Source organism: Psittacula echo (assembly GCF_963264785.1).
Source record: "Psittacula echo genome assembly, chromosome: 13".
Lineage (NCBI taxonomy): Eukaryota > Metazoa > Chordata > Aves > Psittaciformes > Psittacidae > Psittacula > Psittacula echo.
In genome coordinates, this window is record NC_137749.1 from 13,798,073 (window position 1) to 13,816,729 (window position 18,657).

The 18,657-nt window shown below is 46.4% G+C and overlaps 1 protein-coding gene across 5 annotated transcripts in view; it reads left to right on the forward strand.

Moving 5' to 3' along the window:
- MTMR3 (myotubularin related protein 3) overlaps positions 1-18,657 on the forward strand; it is a 77,274-nt gene that overhangs the window by 54,452 nt on the left and 4,165 nt on the right. For all 5 annotated transcript variants that reach the window (XM_080628493.1, XM_080628497.1, XM_080628494.1 and 2 more), the window contains 10 exons: positions 1,575-1,780; positions 1,991-2,122; positions 4,241-4,352; positions 5,398-5,593; positions 7,197-7,382; positions 8,698-8,868; positions 10,965-11,110; positions 11,761-13,180; positions 15,383-15,493; positions 16,010-16,098. In XM_080628493.1, coding sequence (XP_080484619.1) covers positions 1,575-1,780; positions 1,991-2,122; positions 4,241-4,352; positions 5,398-5,593; positions 7,197-7,382; positions 8,698-8,868; positions 10,965-11,110; positions 11,761-13,180; positions 15,383-15,493; positions 16,010-16,098 — 2,769 coding nt within the window. The remainder of the gene's footprint in view (positions 1-1,574; positions 1,781-1,990; positions 2,123-4,240; positions 4,353-5,397; positions 5,594-7,196; positions 7,383-8,697; positions 8,869-10,964; positions 11,111-11,760; positions 13,181-15,382; positions 15,494-16,009; positions 16,099-18,657) is intronic.

The following is an 18,657-nucleotide window of genomic DNA, read 5'->3' on the forward strand; positions in this document are numbered from 1 at the left end:
TCGGTGTGCTTTTCCTTCAGTTCAGCTCCTGCAGTGCTCCTGTTCAGTAAAAGAGTTTTGTATGGAACCATTACAAAAGAGCTATGAAAAACCCTTCAAATCCCATATCACAGCCTGGTTTGTAATTGTCGGGTTTTGCAACGAGAAGGCTTAACCCGAGGTGAGTGTTGCTGTGAACGCATAGCGGAGGCAGCCACTGCCGCCTGGTGCTGTGCCCCATAGTGGTACTGCAGGGATGGTGCTGCTCAGCTCCTGATGGGCCTTGGCAGCTCTGACAACAAACCTGTCACCTCCATAAACATCCATTAGAGTGGTGAGAAGGAGAAAAGTTGGGATTTATAGATTTATAGGCTTGGGTGGGCTCTGACTGCTCAGGGCTGTCTGAATCTACTGATCACATCTGATTCAGGTAACTCTCCCCATTCTGTGCTGCTGCCTTGTCAGAGGGAACTGAACAGCTCTTGCTTCACAAGAAGCTGAGGTGGCCAGATTGTTTGCAGGAAGACTCTAAAATTCTTTGCTGCATCATCACATATAGGAACTAGAATTGGCATAGGAAAAAAACGTTCCAAGGGCTGGAGCAGCTCTGCTCTGGAGCCAGGCTGAGAGAGCTGGGCTGGTTCAGCCTGGAGAAGAGAAGGCTCCTGAAGGGGAGACCTTAGAGCAGCTCCAGTGCCTAAAGGAGCTGGTGGAAGGTGTCCTTGCCTGTGGCAGGGGTTTGGAACTAGATCCGCCAGATAGGTGTTTGAGCAGCAGCAAATGAAACACTATCCAAGAAGGATCAGGAATAGGGATGGAGGAGAGCCACAAGTAGAGAAGATGCAGCTGAAAAGGGAATTGCAGAGCCACTCCTAATACTGAGCTTCATAATGAGTAAAGCTGCAGGTGTTTAGCATCCTGAGATGTGAAAGGCTGTTTTCCTTCTAGCTAGCGAAACAGTACCCAAGATCCACTGGCTTCATGATACAGTTCAGCAGGGTTCAAGGAACGCTTCTGGTGACTCACTGGTGATGCCTCGATGTCCAAAAGCAAGAGTTTGGGTTACCATTAGACATCATCAGACCAGGCATGCCAAATTCTGCCAGGATTTCCTACCAGAATGGCTATATTCTTCAGATTTAATTAGTGGTAGTTTGATTTTTTTAAGAGATCCCATCAAAAAATGAATCTCTGGGTTTCCTCCTGTCTTCCAGCCTCAAACTTGGTGTGAGTTCAGTCCAGTTTCCCATTTACTCTGGTAGTACAGCAGTAGACCTGCTGTCCAGCCAGTGTTGGCTGCCTCATCTGCTCTTCCAGAATGTTCTCCAGCTTTCACTGGCTGACAGTATTGAGCAAGACAGCACTACCCCAGTTTTGACTTTTACCTTCTAGTGACTGCGTGGTCACAGTCAGCGTTTTGCAGGGAAGCTCATGGAATACATCACCACTAGATCACAGGTTGAGGCTTACTACTGAACAACAGAGTGGTCCCCAACAGGAGTTCAGCTACCGGAGTACATTTGATTTTTCATGCCCTCTGTGGTTTTCCTCCTGATTTAAGTTATACAAGTTCTTTTCCTTCTGTCCCTTTTCAGGCACCAGAGCAATGGGGCAGTTATTTCCCGCTGTGGACAGCCTGAGGTCAGTTGGTGGGGCTGGAGGAATGCAGATGATGAACACCTTGTCCAGTCTGTAGCCAAAGCCTGTGCCTCAGACTCGAGGTCCAACAGTAACAAGTTAATGAACGGAAATTGTTCCAGAGATTTCTCCAATGGAGGGGACCTCTCTGATGTGGAGTTTGGTGAGTTTGTCACTGCTCCTTTTCTGTAAGGGGCAGAGTTTTATATAAAAGCTTATTGTCTTTCATGTACTGATAATCAGGTTTAATCAGGAGTTCTCCAGTTTCTGTGTGTGCAGTGCATATGCACTGTGGGGCTTGAGTGAATATTGTTGTAAACAATGTCAGGAGTATCCTTTTAGTTACTCACAAGTTGCATATCCTCTTCCCCAGACTCCTCCATCTCTAATGCTTCAGGAGCAGAGAGCTTGGCAATACAGCCTCAGAAGCTTTTGATCCTGGATGCACGATCATACGCAGCAGCTGTGGCAAACAGAGCCAAAGGTGGTGGCTGTGAGTGCCCAGGTAAGCTGTGTTTCTTCTCAGCTTTAAGTTAATCACAAGGATTTGCTCAAATAGAACTACCTTGTTACACTTCAGTACTGCACATTTAACAGACTGCATGCATGCAGGTAATATTCATCCATAGGAAGGTTCTGGATCCTTGCAGCTTTCCCACAGCCCTTCAAAAAGGACAGGCTTAGCTGTAAAGCTAAAAGTCTCTTTCAGCTGTAAAGCTGAAAGTCTCTTTCTCAGAACATAAAACCAGCTGGTAACAGTGTTCAGTAAATGCTGAACTGTGTGGAATATGCTGATTAGCTTTCCCCTGCTGAGTCAAATACATAAACTAGAGTGAGACAAAGGTGTCCAGTGTGCTGATGTCTAAAAAAAGCCCTGAGCAAACTTGTATAAAGGCACTGATTATAGAGAATAATAATATTCTAGAATGGCTGAGCAGAACACAACTTTGCAGCAAGTTTGCTGAAGCTGAACCATTTTTCAGCATTTATATCTTAACCCAAAGCAACTGAACTCCTGATTCATCTTGTGTTTGGAATGCATTTGCAATTACCACTTTCTGAGTTCTTTGGCATGTGTAAATTGTTGGTATTCTAAAGAAGATACTACTTTACGGTCACTGCTGGATGTGAATGCAGCCTGTTAAAATTCCATGGGTGGAGAATCTAGGGAAAAATACCAGGCAGAAAAACTATAGATAACAAAAGCTGGTTTGACCATATAAGAAAAGATTAATTTTTCATTTAACACCTCAAAACTACTGATTCACAGAATCCCAGCCTGCTTTGGGTGGGAAGGGACCTTAAAGCTCATCCAGTTCCACCCCCGTGCCATGGGCAGGGACACCTTCTGCTAGAGCAGGTTTGGCCCTTGTCTAAAGCCCCTCTCCAGGTTTCCTGCAGCCCCTTTAGGCACTGGAGCTGCTCTAAGGTCTCCGCTTAAGGAGCCTTCTCTTCTCCAGGCTGAACAAGTAATTCCTCATCAGAGAATAAAATTTCAAATCAGAAAAACAAAGTCTCCAGGAAGTTTCATTTTCTTCCTCTCTACTGGAATTTATAGAAGATTCCAAACAGCTTGTCTCCTTCAGTACATCAGACCTGCATTAAGTGCTTCCTTTTTGCTGACAGTTTTCCCCAGGCATTGCCTATTTTGCTTCATTCTCTCTATAAAAACATGCAATTTATGTTGTACTTTATTTTATATAGAATCATAGAATAGCTTGGTTTGGATAGGACCTTAAGATCATCCATTTCCAACCCCCTGCCATGGGCAGGGACACCTCACACTAAACCATGGCACCCAAGGCTCTGTCCATCCTGGCCTTGAACACCACCAGGGATGGAGCATTCACAACCTCCCTGGGCAACCCATTCCAGTGCCTCACCACCCTTACAGTAAAGAATTTTTTCCTTACGTCCAATCTAAACTTCCCCTGTGCAAGTTTGAACCCGTTACCCCTTGTCCTATCACTACAGTCCCTAATGAAGAGTCCACCCCCAGTATCCTTATAGCCCCTCTTTGGATATATAATATAATCCAGTAAAAAGACAAAACTATGCTTAAATTGTCTGATGGTGTCGGTCTCTTCTGACTGGAGTTACACAGTCCATCACTAACAGGATGTTCTGGTTGAGGCCAGGATTTGTTGGGCTGATAAAGAGTTGGGAAATCAAATGATATAAAACATGCTCTCTTAAGAGACCACTGTATTTTCTTGTGCAAGCACTCAATATCCCATATTCCAAATCCATAAATTAGGAGTTAAACACTGTTGATGCTTTATGGTCTCTTAGGGTGCTTCTCAGTCTTTTTAAACCATTCTATAATCTGGAGCTTCTGTCACTATTCCTAAGTTTGTACTCTGCCTTTTGTAATGCAAAGTGGAACACTGAAAGTAAATACACGAACGCTTTGCTAACTCCTTCCTGTTTTGCTCTGCTGTGCTGCAATGTCTGGAATACCTCCTCAGCTCCAAGTTCTGGTCTCTCCTTATGGAATATTTCTAAACAGGTTATTTCATCTGTCCACAGCACCAGTGGTTTGGTTTGATGAAAAAGCTCCTTTTAGAATTTAAACATTGTGTAGTTGTTAGTTTCTTCCCTCTATCTTGATATTTCCCTACAGAATATTACCCAAACTGTGAAGTAGTGTTCATGGGGATGGCAAACATCCATTCCATCCGGAAGAGCTTTCAGTCGCTGCGTTTGCTGTGCACCCAAATGCCAGATCCAGGAAAGTAAGTGGCTGTTTGGTGGTCTTGCCTTTGTTTACATGTTTCTGCCACTGCATTCTTGTGCTGCTGGTTTGTAAAGTGAAATTCAGGTTTTTCCCTCGGTGCCTTTCCTGTTAATAACCCTGAGCTGTATTTTTTCATTTCCATGGAATTTGAGGTAAAGGAAGTAATTTGTTTGTTATCATTGAAGTGAACTTAGAAAATGAAATCTGAGATTATAATGTAGCCTTGAGTATTGATACTAGAATGCTGTGGCTTTCAGTTGGGTTTCTAAGTGCTAGCATTGAGGTTACCTGCTATTCCTGGTTCTTTAATCTCTACTGCTTGGCTTTCCTTCAGAAAATCTAGTGGTGTTGCATGTACTTCATGCACTTAAAGTGTCATTTCAAGAGACATATTTCACAGCCCTCCAGTGCTGTGGGATGACTGACTCTAACAGCCCATCATCTCAGGAGCTTCTGAGGTGGGTCTCCATTAGGACACGTTAGCTCATAGAAGCAGAGCAGCTTGCTCCAAGTCCCTGTGTCCAACCTGGCCTTGAACACTGCCAGGGATGGGGCAGCCACAGCTTCTCTGGGCACCCTGGGCCAGCGCCTCAGCACCCTCACAGGGAAGAACTTCTTCACAGCAGAGCTGTTCCACGCCTTGAATCATCTCCATGGTCTCCTCTGCACTCGCTCCAGCAGCTCTACATCCCTCTTGTGTTGGGGGTCCCAGAGCTGGACGCAGGACTGCAGGACTATGTTGTACCAGTCCTGCTTCCCCTACCACTCCCCTGGCTTGAGTTTGCTGCTAAGAGTCTTTCATGGCATCATCGTAGATCCAGAATGGCCACCCTTACTGAACTGGATATGTAGCTCTTAGGGTAGAGATTCTTCAGATACCTACAGCATACATTGTAGAGCTTGGGAATAGCTGAGGTGCAGAGATTCTGAAGCACCTCAGGTTCCAGCCTTCCATTCAAGCAGGATAAATTCAAATATCCCCACCTCCTCTTTTACAAAGCATTGTAAAGGAACAAAAACTGTCTTCCCTTGTTTTCCTCTAGTTGGCTATCAGCTCTGGAAAGTACCAAATGGCTGCAGCACTTATCTGTGCTTCTGAAGTCTGCGCTGCTCGTGGTTCATGCCGTGGACCGAGACCAGCGACCGGTCCTGGTGCACTGCTCAGATGGCTGGGACCGAACGCCCCAGATAGTGGCACTGGCCAAACTGCTGCTAGATCCGTACTACAGGACCACAGAGGTTTGTAACCACATGGTGGGGCATGAGGTACTTACCGGGTTTAGGTCCTTCTCTGAGCAGCTCTGTCTATAACTGATGTCAGGTTTTCCCACTACAGAAAGCACTAAAGCTAGCAGGAGTTTCCTAACAGTAGGCTGCAGGTACAGTTACGTATAGGTGTAAATACAGTCTGTAACTCAAGAGCAGATTATATTTTCCCCCTTTGATGTAACTGCACAGTCATGGTCTGTGCTTTCCCGTATTTAACTCAGGAATCGTGCAGAGTGCTGCACATTGCAGTTCCCGCTCCACCACTGCAGTTTCTCAGCCATGTATTGATACAAAGCCTTTCTCTTTTCTAGATTGCCCAACTGCATGTTTTTCCAGTTTCACATTTTGGTTGCCCTCTGTCACTTAGTTACATTTCTCCTGGATTTCCAGGCTTATTTCCTCCTCCGCCCCATCACTTTTCAGCACTGTGTGATATGTGATGGCTGGATTCCATCTGCCAGCCCACGTGCAAGATGCCTTTGTTGTTTAGAACAGAAGTGTGTGTCTGAACACTGGGCTATAAACCGCTGCTTAAAGCCTTGGACACACGAGGACCAGAAGTTTAAACTGTGGCAATGCCTTTTGGATGAAACTGTGGAAACTTCTTTGATGCTTTTTCTCATGGGTTCTAGAAGTTGGCATCCATCAGGTCAAAACATGCTGCTCTGTCCTTGGCACAGAGCCTCCTCCTGGTCCCTCCTAAGAGTGCTGTCATTCCTGCCCAAAGCGTGGAGTTCTGTACACATCCCTTGCCTTCCTTCTTGTCACCACTGCATCAGAGGAAACCATAAACTATAGCTGTCTGTACAAGGATCAGAAATGTTTAGGAAAATGAGGCCTCAGTAATATCAAATCTTAAGGTTTTCAGCTGTTATTTTTGCCCTAATTACAGCTGTTGTCTTAAGTATGCTCTACAGTTTTTCTTCCCACTACAAATCAAACCCTTCTTAACGTGTGATGGGTTTTATATCCACTAAGATGAGCTGTCACGTTCAGGTGCTCCACCAGCCACTGTTCTGAAATGTTTTTTGCCCTTTCCATTTCCATGAGAAGTCCTGCAAGGCTTTAACCAGCCTTGTGACTGTGCTCTGTGGGGTGTACACACAGGTGAGCATCATTTCCAAGCATCTGTGTCCTGTGTGGATGGAGGAATGGGTTTCTTTAATGACAGACAGATCTACCCTTGTTTTTAAGGGAGAGCTTTACAGTTTCCTCTCCTGTCCATATCTGGTTTCCATGATCCAGGTGGTTTTGAGCAAGATGAAGTTCCTCCTCGCCCCTGCCTGGCCAAGAGAGGTCTCATTCAGGGTCTTCCCTGGCAGTCACTGAGGACTTAACCTGCCTTATCCCCTCTCTTGTTCATGTAGACCTGGGAATTCATCTCTGTCCTAATTTCATCGTGCAGCATTTCAGAACCCAGAGGCACTAGGTAAAGAAGCAGTAAAGATAAGTAATGAGGGCAATGCTGAAGGGAAACAGGAGGAATAAAGGGATTCCCACAAGTCTCAAACCATCTTAGCAAATGGAACCAAAGTGAATGAGGACCTTTTCATCTGTCCTTTTATTTCTGCAGGGTTTCCAGGTGCTAGTGGAGACGGAGTGGCTGGATTTTGGCCACAAGTTTGCAGATCGCTGTGGCCATGGTGAGAACTCGGATGACCTGAATGAGCGCTGCCCAGTGTTTTTACAGTGGCTGGACTGCGTCCATCAGCTCCAGAGGCAGTTCCCTTGCTCTTTCGAGTTTAACGAAGCATTCCTTGTGAGTTGTGGCTTGAGAGATTGCTGTTTTATAGACTGCCGCTAAACCAGTACCCACTGCTGACATACTGTAGAGCCCCAAGGGGTTTCTGATGTTCCGGTCTAGCTCTGATATGCTGCAGCCTGATAAAGGTAGTGGGAGAACTGCCCAGATACAATAGACAAAAGTACTTGTATACTTCATGGGACCTGAGATCTGTTCACTCTTAAAACAGAAGCAGGATCCTTAAGGACTTCTTTTAGACTTTAAAGAAGCACCTAAGAGGTGCTGAAATAACTCCAGTATAATGCATCCATGCAGCATGAACAAAAAGTCATGGTTACTGGCAATACAAACTTCCCCCTACTTTGGTCTTGTTTTGACTTGAAGGCTCCTTCTCTAAAACTGACCTGCCCCTTACCTTTCCATTCAATTTTTTTCTGTTTCTTTGCTGGAAATGTGTGGGATATGAGCTGTGTTTGTTTGCTTTTGAAGTGGACACCTCTCCTATTAGGGAGTTGCCTGGGATGCTCAAAATGAGTTCTGAAGGGTGGAAGGCATGTCCCTGGGAAGGTGACAGTCACGGACTGCAGGGCTAGAAATCTAAGAGTAGAAGCTTCTAGGAAGTGTCTGATCCACTAAGAGATTTAAAGCACGTTTCTGTGCTTGTGGCTGACTTGCATTACCACTTGTCAGCTCAGCCCTGTAACTGGGTACACGTACAGTACTGGCTCAGCTCAGTTGTGAAATGAGATACACGGGTTGTAACTGGCTCCTCAGCACACTGCTAATCTGCAGTACCCTGAGTACTCTGGCCTTTTCAGAGTAAACCCCTAATTGAATACAGCACTGAAGTACTTGTCTTCATTTAAACATCTGAATAATCCCATGCAAGTCATTTATGTGCTTGAAGTTAAGTTCATGTTGAGTTATTTTGTTAGACGCAGTGAATAACGATCAGAATTTCTGTGCCGCAGCAATGTGTTGTAACAGAGGGATCACAGTTCTCTCCTCTGCCTATCCTGCAGTGCTAGGAGAGTGAATCAGCACAGAATAGGCTTGATAATGAATAAATACTGGCTTTCTGTTCTGTATTTCTTCTTGCATTTTTTTTGGTCATGATTTTAAAAGATTCTGCTCTGCTTGAACTGTTTTGCAATTAATTTATAAGGAGTTATGCAAAAATGCAGGTGTGTTTGTGTGTGCCCGCCCTTCTGAATGGGGTGGATTCCCTGCAAAGGAAGGGAGGATTTGTTGCTTTTTAAGCCTGACTGTTGGTTCTTACATGAAGCTGGTATCTTCTGCCATGTGACAATGTCTGTGTTGGTCTGTGCAGGTGAAGTTGGTGCAGCACACCTACTCTTGCCTCTTTGGTACATTCCTGTGCAACAATGCGAAAGAGAGAGGAGAGAAACACACTCAGGAACGGACCTGTTCTGTCTGGTCTTTGCTGCGGGCAGCAAACAAAGCCTTCAAAAACCTGCTCTACTCCTCCCAGTCAGACTCTGTATGTATCCTTCATTCCCCACCTTACAGGGAGCATCCCTTTAGGGGCTCCGAGGTACAGTGCTCTCAGAAGTGGGTATCATAGAATCAGAGACTGGTTTGGGTTGGAGGGACCTTAAAGCTCATCCAGTTCCAACCCCTGACGTGGGCAGGGACACCTTCCACTGGAGCAGCTTGCTCCAAGCCCCTGTGTCCAACCTGGCCTTGAACACTGCCAGGGATGGGGCAGCCACAGCTTCTCTGGGCACCCTGGGCCAGTGCCTCAGCACCCTCACAGGGAAGAGCTTCTGCCTAAGAGCTCAGCTCAGTCTCCCCTCGGGCAGGTTCAAGCCATTCCCCTTGGCCTGGCCCTGCAGGCCCTTGTCCAAAGCCCCTCTCCAGATTTTGTGTTGGCCCCCGTAGGTGCTTTAAAAAACCACCCAAGCTTATAGCAATGGGACATACTAATGGCTCAACTCTTACCATGAATACAGTGTATAGGTGTGCTCAGCTCTCCTCATCAGTGTTCTTCAAACACTTTGCCCACTATGATGTTTCAAGTCTTGCATTAAGTTTGCTGATGTTTTAACGAATGTCAAATGCAACCTCAGAGATTTCTCTATGCTGGAAATGCATTTTTTGTAACTAAATATTTTTGCCTCATTTTCTGTAACAGAAAACATTTCACTGTTTGACAGACTGAGCTTTCTAGAGGACTGAGCTATGCTGGACGAGTGTCATAAAGTTATTTTGTTTAAGACACTGTCTATATTCATCTTGAATCTAAACAGGAAAAGTAACTCTGATTATTCAGTGTGTCTTTGTTTCACTTGGATGTTTTCAGTGTGGTCCTTCCGTAGCAATGCCTCACAGTTCTCTTTAGTGTATGTTATGGAAGGTCATGTAAGGTATGGAGGGATGCAGTGTGGTGGGCATGTGGCAGACAGTCATCAAACATCATCATGATGAGGACAGCAAAGGCTTTTATAAACATTTAAACCCATTTTGCTTATAAAGTATCAGATACCATAAACCTAACTGTAAGGCCTGTGCAGTGGTTTTGCATATGATGGATGTGGCTTTTGGGTTGTTCCGTCAAGTAGCTAAAAGCATGAGACACTGCAGATAAATACAGCTTGTAAGGCCTTCTAAAGCTGTGGATGCATCCAAGTTTTCCCTGAAAACACCAGCAGAAGCTGTGGGGACAGGTGGTACTGTCCCTGGCTGCCCTCACATGCTGTGTCCTGCAGTACAGGCACACTCTCAGTGCCTTGGCTGTTCTCAGTAGGCCCTACACTGTACTGAGCCAGTTTGGATAACCTGCAGTATGTGGGAGGTTTTTATCTTGTATTCATCTTTTCATGGTTTTACTTCAGTCTTGAAAAGTCTTTTCAGTCTCTCTCGTGTACCTACGTCTGTAAACCCATAGTTGTTCACAAGCAGCAACCACCAAACCAAGCCACCCCACAGCCCTCGCTTTCTCTGCTATTGCCTGCCTTTCTGCAGGGAAGTTACCTGGGAAAAGAGTGGAATTGACAGAGTGACCTGAGGTGGTTTTACACTGAAGCAGAAAGCATATTCCACAGGCACAGAATCCCTTTCAAGAGCAAGCAAGTGAAGAGTATTTCAGCATGTACTTACTTTTTAACATACCAGTGCTTCTGCTGATGGCAGGGTTAGCTTTGAACTGGAGCCTGTAGAAGGAGGTTGTTAGTTCAGCTCTCGTGGGGCAGGGTATAACACAAAGTACGAGGCAGTCTCTGCACTAACAATGGGCCACTGAATTCTGCAGCAGTTGGAATTGCGCAGAGGCATCATTAAGGTGTAGATTCACAGAGAGCACACTGCAGTAACTCATTCAGGAGAAGCTGAAAGCCAGCATTGTTCTGCCTCAGCCTCTGTCTCTGAAAGAAGAGATAATCACATATCCAAGTGGAGCCGGTTGCAAATGCCAGAGCTGCTCGCTGGCCTTCAGAATTACCTGGAGATCTGGCAAAGCCTCCCAGCTGCAAACCCAAATGGGCACCTGCCACCTTTGTCGTATTTGAACCCTTCCCTGTGTTCTGGGAGCAGGGAGCAGTTTGTCATTTCTGATCCTTGTGTGTTCCCCCCTCTCAGGTGCTGTATCCAGTGTGCCATGTGCGGAACTTAATGCTCTGGAGTGCTGTTTACCTGCCATGCTCTTCCCCCTCTACACCCACTGATGACACTTGTGCCCCGTACCCTGTTCCAGGCTCTAGCCCTGAAGATCAGCCTCTGGGCAGGTGAGCCTAGAGCCCAGAAATCCCATCCTGTAAAGTAAGATCAACAGAGAATATTGTGGGATATAAAAACGAGAATACTTGTGGTGGGAGGGAACTGTTTTTCACAGGCTTATTTGTGGGACCTACCCACAAGCAGTCTGTCGTTGCTTGAGTTATGAAAGCCATTATGTTTCAGAGGTGATACCATACCACAAAGAAGATTAGCAAATAGAATTAAGCTCTGGGTATTGCATAGACATGTAGAATTCCTTATATCCTTGTGGGGTACAAGCTTTTCATTTGATGGTCTTGAATTTGAGTTCTTTTTGTGTTGCATAACTATTCTTCTGGGTTTTTGCACAATGATTCTGAGTGCATGTTGCTTAGGAGATGGGACCAGACTGTAATTGTGCATTGTGGGAAGGGGATTATTCTGGGAATGTTTGAAGCCTGATGGAACATCTTTTCCTGATGGCAAAGAAAGAAAGTACTGAAGCAGCTCTGCACTACAGATGGTCAAAATGTGCTCCTACTGCATACTTCACAGAAGGCCATTAGTTAGCAGATTGTTACTGTCCTAATTGGGGGTGGGTGGGGTGGGTGGTATTAAACTGCAGTAGCTAAACAGTGAAAACACTGACTTTGGATTGTGATTATTTGTGCTGTCCCAGGTTACCAAAGACAAGATCCTTTGACAATCTGACCACGGCCTGTGACAGCAGCGTGCCTCCAAGCAATCGACGCAGTAGCGACCCCAGCCTCAATGAGAAGTGGCAGGAGCACCGCCGGTCCCTGGAGCTGAGCAGCCTCAGTAACCCTGGGGATGACCCGTTCGATGGGGACAGCCTCAGTAAACAGGGCAGGGCTCCAGTGGGAGCAGAGCTCTCTGTGGCAGCTGGTGTGGCAGAGGGACAGATGGAGAACATCTTGCAAGAGGCCACTAAAGATGATGTGGGTCTGGAAGAGCACTTGAGGGGGAGCCTGGAGACAGTAGGTAAAGGGGATGAAATTGCCCTGGATAAGGAGAAGAGAACTGAAAATGTACATGGGTATGTTGGTGAACTCTGTGGAAAGGCCGAGATGGATAAAGGTATTGTAATGAACAATCCAACTCCCAGTCCACATCCAGCTTCACAAGGTGCTTCTGAGCTTAAAGGACAACAGGATGAGCATCCTGATCTCAGTAACACTATCCAGAAGGTACCTCAGGTGAAAGGACTACAGGCTGTAACTTTGGAGGGCTTTGTAAGTAGAGACACTCAAAAGAATACGGAGGAGGAAGGTGTTAGCAAACTTGAAGGAGAAGCAGAGAGCCTGTACAGTGCAGAGCAGGCCAGCCTTCCGTTACCTCTCACAATCCCACATGAGGCAAGGACATCCAACATTGAAAGTTCTACAGAAACCTTAACAGAGAATGAAGCAAAGCAGGAGCTCGTTCTGAAGGGTCCTTGCTCCAGACCTCCCCTGGGCAACAGCAGTGCTGAGGAGCTATCTCGAACTCTTGAAAACAGGCCAGAGGGGGAGAACATGCTAGAACTTCAGAAACTGGGAACAAAAGTACATAGGACTTCTGGTAGCAGCAACACTCACATCCCGATGCCTTCCCCTTGTGCCTTGCCTTTAGCTGAACGTAAAGATGAGATTGTGTGTAACGGGGAGCTGGAGACTGAGAACAAGATGACGGAGAAGCCCACGGGGTTTGGGATGCCCCTGAAATACCACGCGACAAATGGACACTGTGTGAATGGAGAGGACGGGCGGATCAAAGCCTCCCTGAGCCGGCAGGTCTCCACAGCTAGCTGCAGTTCTGCGCAGCTCCACTTGAGGAACCTGCACCAGAAATGGATGTTTGGTCACCTTGGTAAGCAGCAGGCAGCCAGCAGCCCAGACCAACCTGCCAGAAGTCACCTGGACGACGATGGGATGCCTGTCTACACTGATGTCATTCAGCAGCGCCTGCGCCAGATAGAAACTGGCCACCAGCAAGAAGTGGAGACCTTGAAGAAGCAAGTGCAAGAGTTGAAAAGCCGGTTGGAGAGCCAGTTCCTGAATAGCTCCTTACGTCTCAATGGTGATTATGGAGACGAAGTGGTAAGTGAAATGGTAGTTGGGCCACTGCTGGCAACAGTGGGCTAGTTAGGCACGTTCTGGACCTCACCAGCTTGTCAGCTCTTGAGTTGCTGGGCAGGTGGTGATTTTTTGGCCATGCAAGCTTTATAAAACACTTCAGGTCGTTCTGAGGAGGGCAGACAACTGACTGGGTACATGGCAAATGGCAGTTAAGGATGACTAATAGTTTCACTGTATTTTAGTTTGACCATAAATGCACCAGAGGCTTATTTCAGGATGAGTGTTTCACTCACGCATACCTGGACAACTTTATTTGCCTTAAAAAAACCCAACAAATATATGAAAACTGTGGTTTAAATATGTGGGCAAAGACATTTTTTCTAAGAATGTGAATGTGGGATTTATTGGAGCAGTGGTGTAGGACTGAGCCCTGAGTGCTTTACACGCTCAGGGTAAGAAAGATGCAGCAGTAGCTGCACTGTTGGCTCAGAACAGTGAAGTTCAAGGCTCATTGACTGCAATAAATTAAGAGCTTTTGCAACAGCCTTATGTCAGGGCTTCTGTAATGATTTTAAAGGAGCTTTTAAACTCTTTGTGTTCTTACTGGGAAGAGTTTAAAGTCATAAAACAGAGATTGAAGTTTGAGGCATGATTCAAATCCAGGACTAAATCACTGATTTCCATGGCGATGAAATCATCTCTGCAGTTGTGGCTGGAAAAGAAACCTTAAAATCAGAGATGAAATGAGGAGTATTCCAAGTTCAGGATCTCAAGAGCTGACAGGTGTTCTCTGCATCTCCAAGTAGCTTGGGTGGATTTTAAGTTGCTTCTCCCCTACCTGTTTTTTACTTCATTTCTCCTCTTTTGACTAACAAAAGTCAAAAGGTTTGGGGTTTGGATGCATTGGCCTGGAATTCCTGAGGTTGATGTAACACCCATCAAAAGTTTCCTTCCTACATGCACATTATAATGTGGTTTGTATGCCTGCAAAATTGAAAAGAAAATAAACCTACAGGAGGCTTGCAGCTTCTGCTTAGTTTCCTGTTGTCTGGAAGGGGCAGAGAGGCTTTATAGACCCAGGTACATCTGTTGTGAGAATACTCAGCTCCTCTTGGCTGTTCACGCTGGGAGATGACAGCACTTCTGGGCATCCATTTCAGCTTGGTGTCATTCCAGCTGCATGTGGCTTCTGTCACTGGCGAAAGCTTGGATTCCTTGGAGAAATTTGGTGCTTTGGCTTAATGATAAATCTCCCAGTTTTGAAGGGCCATCACAGAGGGCAGCGTGGGGCTGGAGGGGGGAGCCTGCTGTGCTTGGGAAAATACACCAGTTTTGAGAATCTGAGCTCTTCCCAGCTTAGGAGTAAAAGGTTCCCGTCTGGAGCTCCAGAGATTCCCATTCCTCAGGCACTAAAAGACATCAACTCAAGATTTCTTGCTATTTTTAATGTATTTTAAGGGCTGGCTGAGTTTTAGGTCAGTTCAAAGCAACTCTACCTGGATAAACTCTATTAAGGAAGTATTATTCCCCCTAAAACTGTATATGGAATATATATGGCTCAAATTCTTTACTGTGAGGGTGGTGAGGCACTGGAATGGGTTGCCCAGGGAGGTTGTGAATATTCCATCCCTGGTGGTGTTCAAGGCCAGGTTGGATGAGGCCTTGGGTGCCATGGTTTAGTGTGAGGTGTCCCTGCCCATGGCAGGAGGTTGGAACTGGATGATCTTAAGGTCCTTTCCAACCCAAACTATTCTGTGATTCTATGAAATTCAGAGTTTCCCATGTGGGATTAGGCTTGTATTTTGCAGGAGTTTTGCTGACAAAAGGATCTATGTATTATTGTGTATTACTGGTGTTAGCTTTGAAAGTGAAACACCCTTGGAAAGGAAACACTGGAGCCACAGATAGCAGCTATTTTGGTTCATCACCCAAAGTGTGGTTAACCCAGCAGAAGAAAAGATCCCAGATCCATTCTGCCTCACATCACCCTGTCATCAGAGGGTCCAAAACTGACCTCTTGGGGGATGTTTTGTTTGGTGGTTTGGGTTTTTTTGCACTTCACCGTAGGTAGGGGTCCAGTTATGGCACTCACCCTTGCAGTGCAACCGTAGCCTGCTCTTCTCAGCAGGAGGTACCCTTTCCACTCCTCCCCATGTCCAGTTTTATTTGTATGGAATTAGGGATAGGGGATGGTTCTGTTCAGCTGTGTTTGTTTGCCAACAGACTTCTATACCCGACTCGGAAAGCAATCTGGATCAGAACTGCTTGTCTCGCTGCAGCACAGAGATTTTCTCTGAAGCCAGCTGGGAGCAGGTGGATAAACAGGACACAGAGGTACAGACTAAATCCCTGTAAATCACTCATTCTTCCCGTAGGATGGGGATATTCATAACTCAAACTCTCCTTCAGCCTTTGGTCATGTGCCACTTCTTGTGAGCTCTCTTCCTTGCGCTTCACTGGTGTCTCATGCTTCAACCACTGGTACCTGTGCCTATGAGCCCTCTGCCTTCTGCATGGAACTCTGAGAGGCTGTGGAAGTGATGGTTAGCTCAAGGAGCCTTAGGTGGACACATGCTTGGTGAATATTCTTGGCTGGATACATCTAAAGCCCAGGAAAACCCCAGGGAATTGGACTTCATGGCATCATTTCTGTTTGAGAGAAATCTGGCGTATCTGTTCTCAAGGTTCCTATTGCCTGTCTCCAGTTGTTGCAAACACTGGATTTGTGCTCTCAAAATAGAACAGGCACCTCCCTGGTGGTGCTTTGCTTTGAATTTGGGAGCACAGGTGAGAGACGGGTTTGTTCCTAATTGCCCTCTCCTTGATACATTTGGCTTGGGTTTCTTGCAGGTGACGCGATGGCTCCCAGACCACCTCGCTGCGCACTGCTATGGCTGTGACAGCACCTTCTGGCTTGCCAGCAGGAAGCACCACTGCAGGTAACCTGTGCCTCCACAGAGGATGGGAGGGAGGCAACGGCTTGGGTTTCCCTCTCCTTTTAAACCACGTAGGTCCGTTCTCAGGGATGGATGTCACACTGTGGGGTTTAGAAAAGGGCTGTGCACGCTCCTGAAGAGCCGAGCGCGCTGGAGGAACTAAACAGTCTCTCCTCTGTAGTTCCAGTTCCATGAGGATTATATATTTAAAATGCCAGGTATCTGCTCCACCCCAGCCTAAACAGACCCTGCCTTTTGTCCTCAGGCTGGGCCTGGATGCAGCTGCCTGTTTAGCCTTTTAAGAAGTGTAAATGATAAAAAGTACTGATGTGTCATCTTGGCATTCAGGAATTCAGTACTGCAGACAGATGAATAGCAGCACCTTCCCATTGCTGGTTGCAAACCTGCTCCTTTCCTTCTCTAACCATTCTCCCCTTTCCATTAAATGGCTTATGTAGCCTTAATCTGAAAAGGACACCTTTGTGAACTAAGCTTTCTGGATTATTCCTTGCCACACATATTGCCAGCAGAGGCTACAACTGATAATGCAGCAGGGGCTCGGGGATAGACAAGTGGCAGAGGTTGCTTGATGAGGTCATACTCTAGTTAAAGACAGGGAATCTCAGGTTTCTATTTCATATAATTCCTCCTCCTGATGTCTGGGCAGGAGAAAGCTAACACAAGACCCATCATGTAAATAAATGGCAGTTATCCCATTTTGATGCTTCATTGCTTTTTGAAGCGCAGAGAATTACAAACATCTTTCTTTGGTTGTGTCTGATTTATGTATTGCTTGTAAAGACAAAGCCAGGGGAGAATGAAAAATCCTTGAAGGGCTTTGATTATTTTGTGTGTGTCCACAGTGTTTGAGCAAATTTGTGTGTCTTGAGGCTTCAGATGAGAAGTAGAATTGCCGAGCATGCAGTTGTACACATCCAAAGGGAGTTCAGGTGGTGTTTTCCTGTGGCCTTCTCCTGGCACTGTGAGGTGCCAAGTGTGCCCATCAGAGCTGTCTCCCTAGCCCATCACACTGGGCATCTACATTTCCATCTCCTAGGCTCTGGAGAGCTCCTGGAGTGTGGACACACTCCTGTGGACACAGGACACCCCAACACCACGAGGAGTTAGAACTGACTCAGGGTTTCCAGTTTGATTGCAAATTGCCCTTTAGTGACTTGGTTTCTTCAGCTTTCAGAGGATGACCAGGTTGTCCACGTGAGCTCTGGTCATTTACAGCAGAGACCAGTAAGGAATGGCAAACAAGAAGAACACCCAAGTGTTCCCATAGCACACGTGTTCAGACCCCCAGTGCTCAGTGGCAGTCTGCTCCACAGCTGACCCGAGGGTGAAAATGAGTTGAAACCCACACAGGGCAATCCTTGAGCAGGATGAAAACATCCCACTTCCTTCATTGCCCCCGTTTGCTGCTTTCCCTCGTTCCTCTCTGAGCTCTTTCTCCGCTCCTTGCAGGGACATTGAAGGTGTTGATCAGATCTGGTGAGCATTTACAACAGCCTCTGTTCTCTGTCTGCCTTTTCTTGGTAACATCTCTGAACTAACTCAGTCTTTCCCACTCTTTGTTTTTCACTTGCCTAGAAATCACTAGAAATAAGTTGGGGGGGGCAGCACAATCTGGTGGCTGCTTAGATCCACATAACCAGGCCTCTCTCTTCACAGAAGGCACCTAGGACTTGGCTTTTGTAGCTTAAATGGGGGTGTGGGTCTCACACTAACACCGTCAGTAAGTTGTGTGTTTGAGTAACAAAGAATGCTTCACTTCTAACTGAGAAGAGCCTGTCTTTCAAGTGTAGCCATTACACACGTAGTTTTGATTCTTTCCCTTTTCTGCCTTATTTTTGGGAGAGGTCCATGAGTTATTCAGCAATATTTATAACACTGCAGCATGTTGACAAAAAACCTGCTATTTCTTTTAGAAGGACTGAAAATATTGTGGTGGTAACAGGGAATGCAGAGCTGGTAGAGGGTTAGTATAGAATCATAGAATAGTTAGGGTTAGAAAGGACCTTAAGATCAACCAGTTCCAACACCCCTGCCATGGGCAGGGACACCTCCCACTAAACCATGGCACCCAAGGCTCTGTCCAGCCTGGCCTTGAACACTGGCAGGGATGGAGCATATCACCAGGAATGGATAATCAAAACCACAGCCTGGTTTGGGTTGGAAGGGACCTTAAAGCTCCTCCAGCTCCAACCCCTGCCATGGGCACGGACCCCTTCCACTGGAGCAGCTTGCTCCAAGCCCCTGTGTCCAACCTGGCCTTGAACACTGCCAGGGATGGGGCAGCCACAGCTTCTCTGGGCACCCTGTGCCAGTCTGTGGCTCGGTAGGAAGAGGAGGTGTGGGCAGCATGATTCCAGGTCACCCTTCCTCAGAAGAGCAAGGTGGCTTTTCCAGCATGGGTTTTTAACATCTCTTTGTAGTCTCTTGAGCAAAGCAGAGGGGCCACCAGGATAGAAAGCAGGAGTTGGTCAGTGTGTTCTGAAGCTCGGGGGAGAACAGCTACACTTACCTGTCACAGAAGGGTAAAACAACAAAAAACCC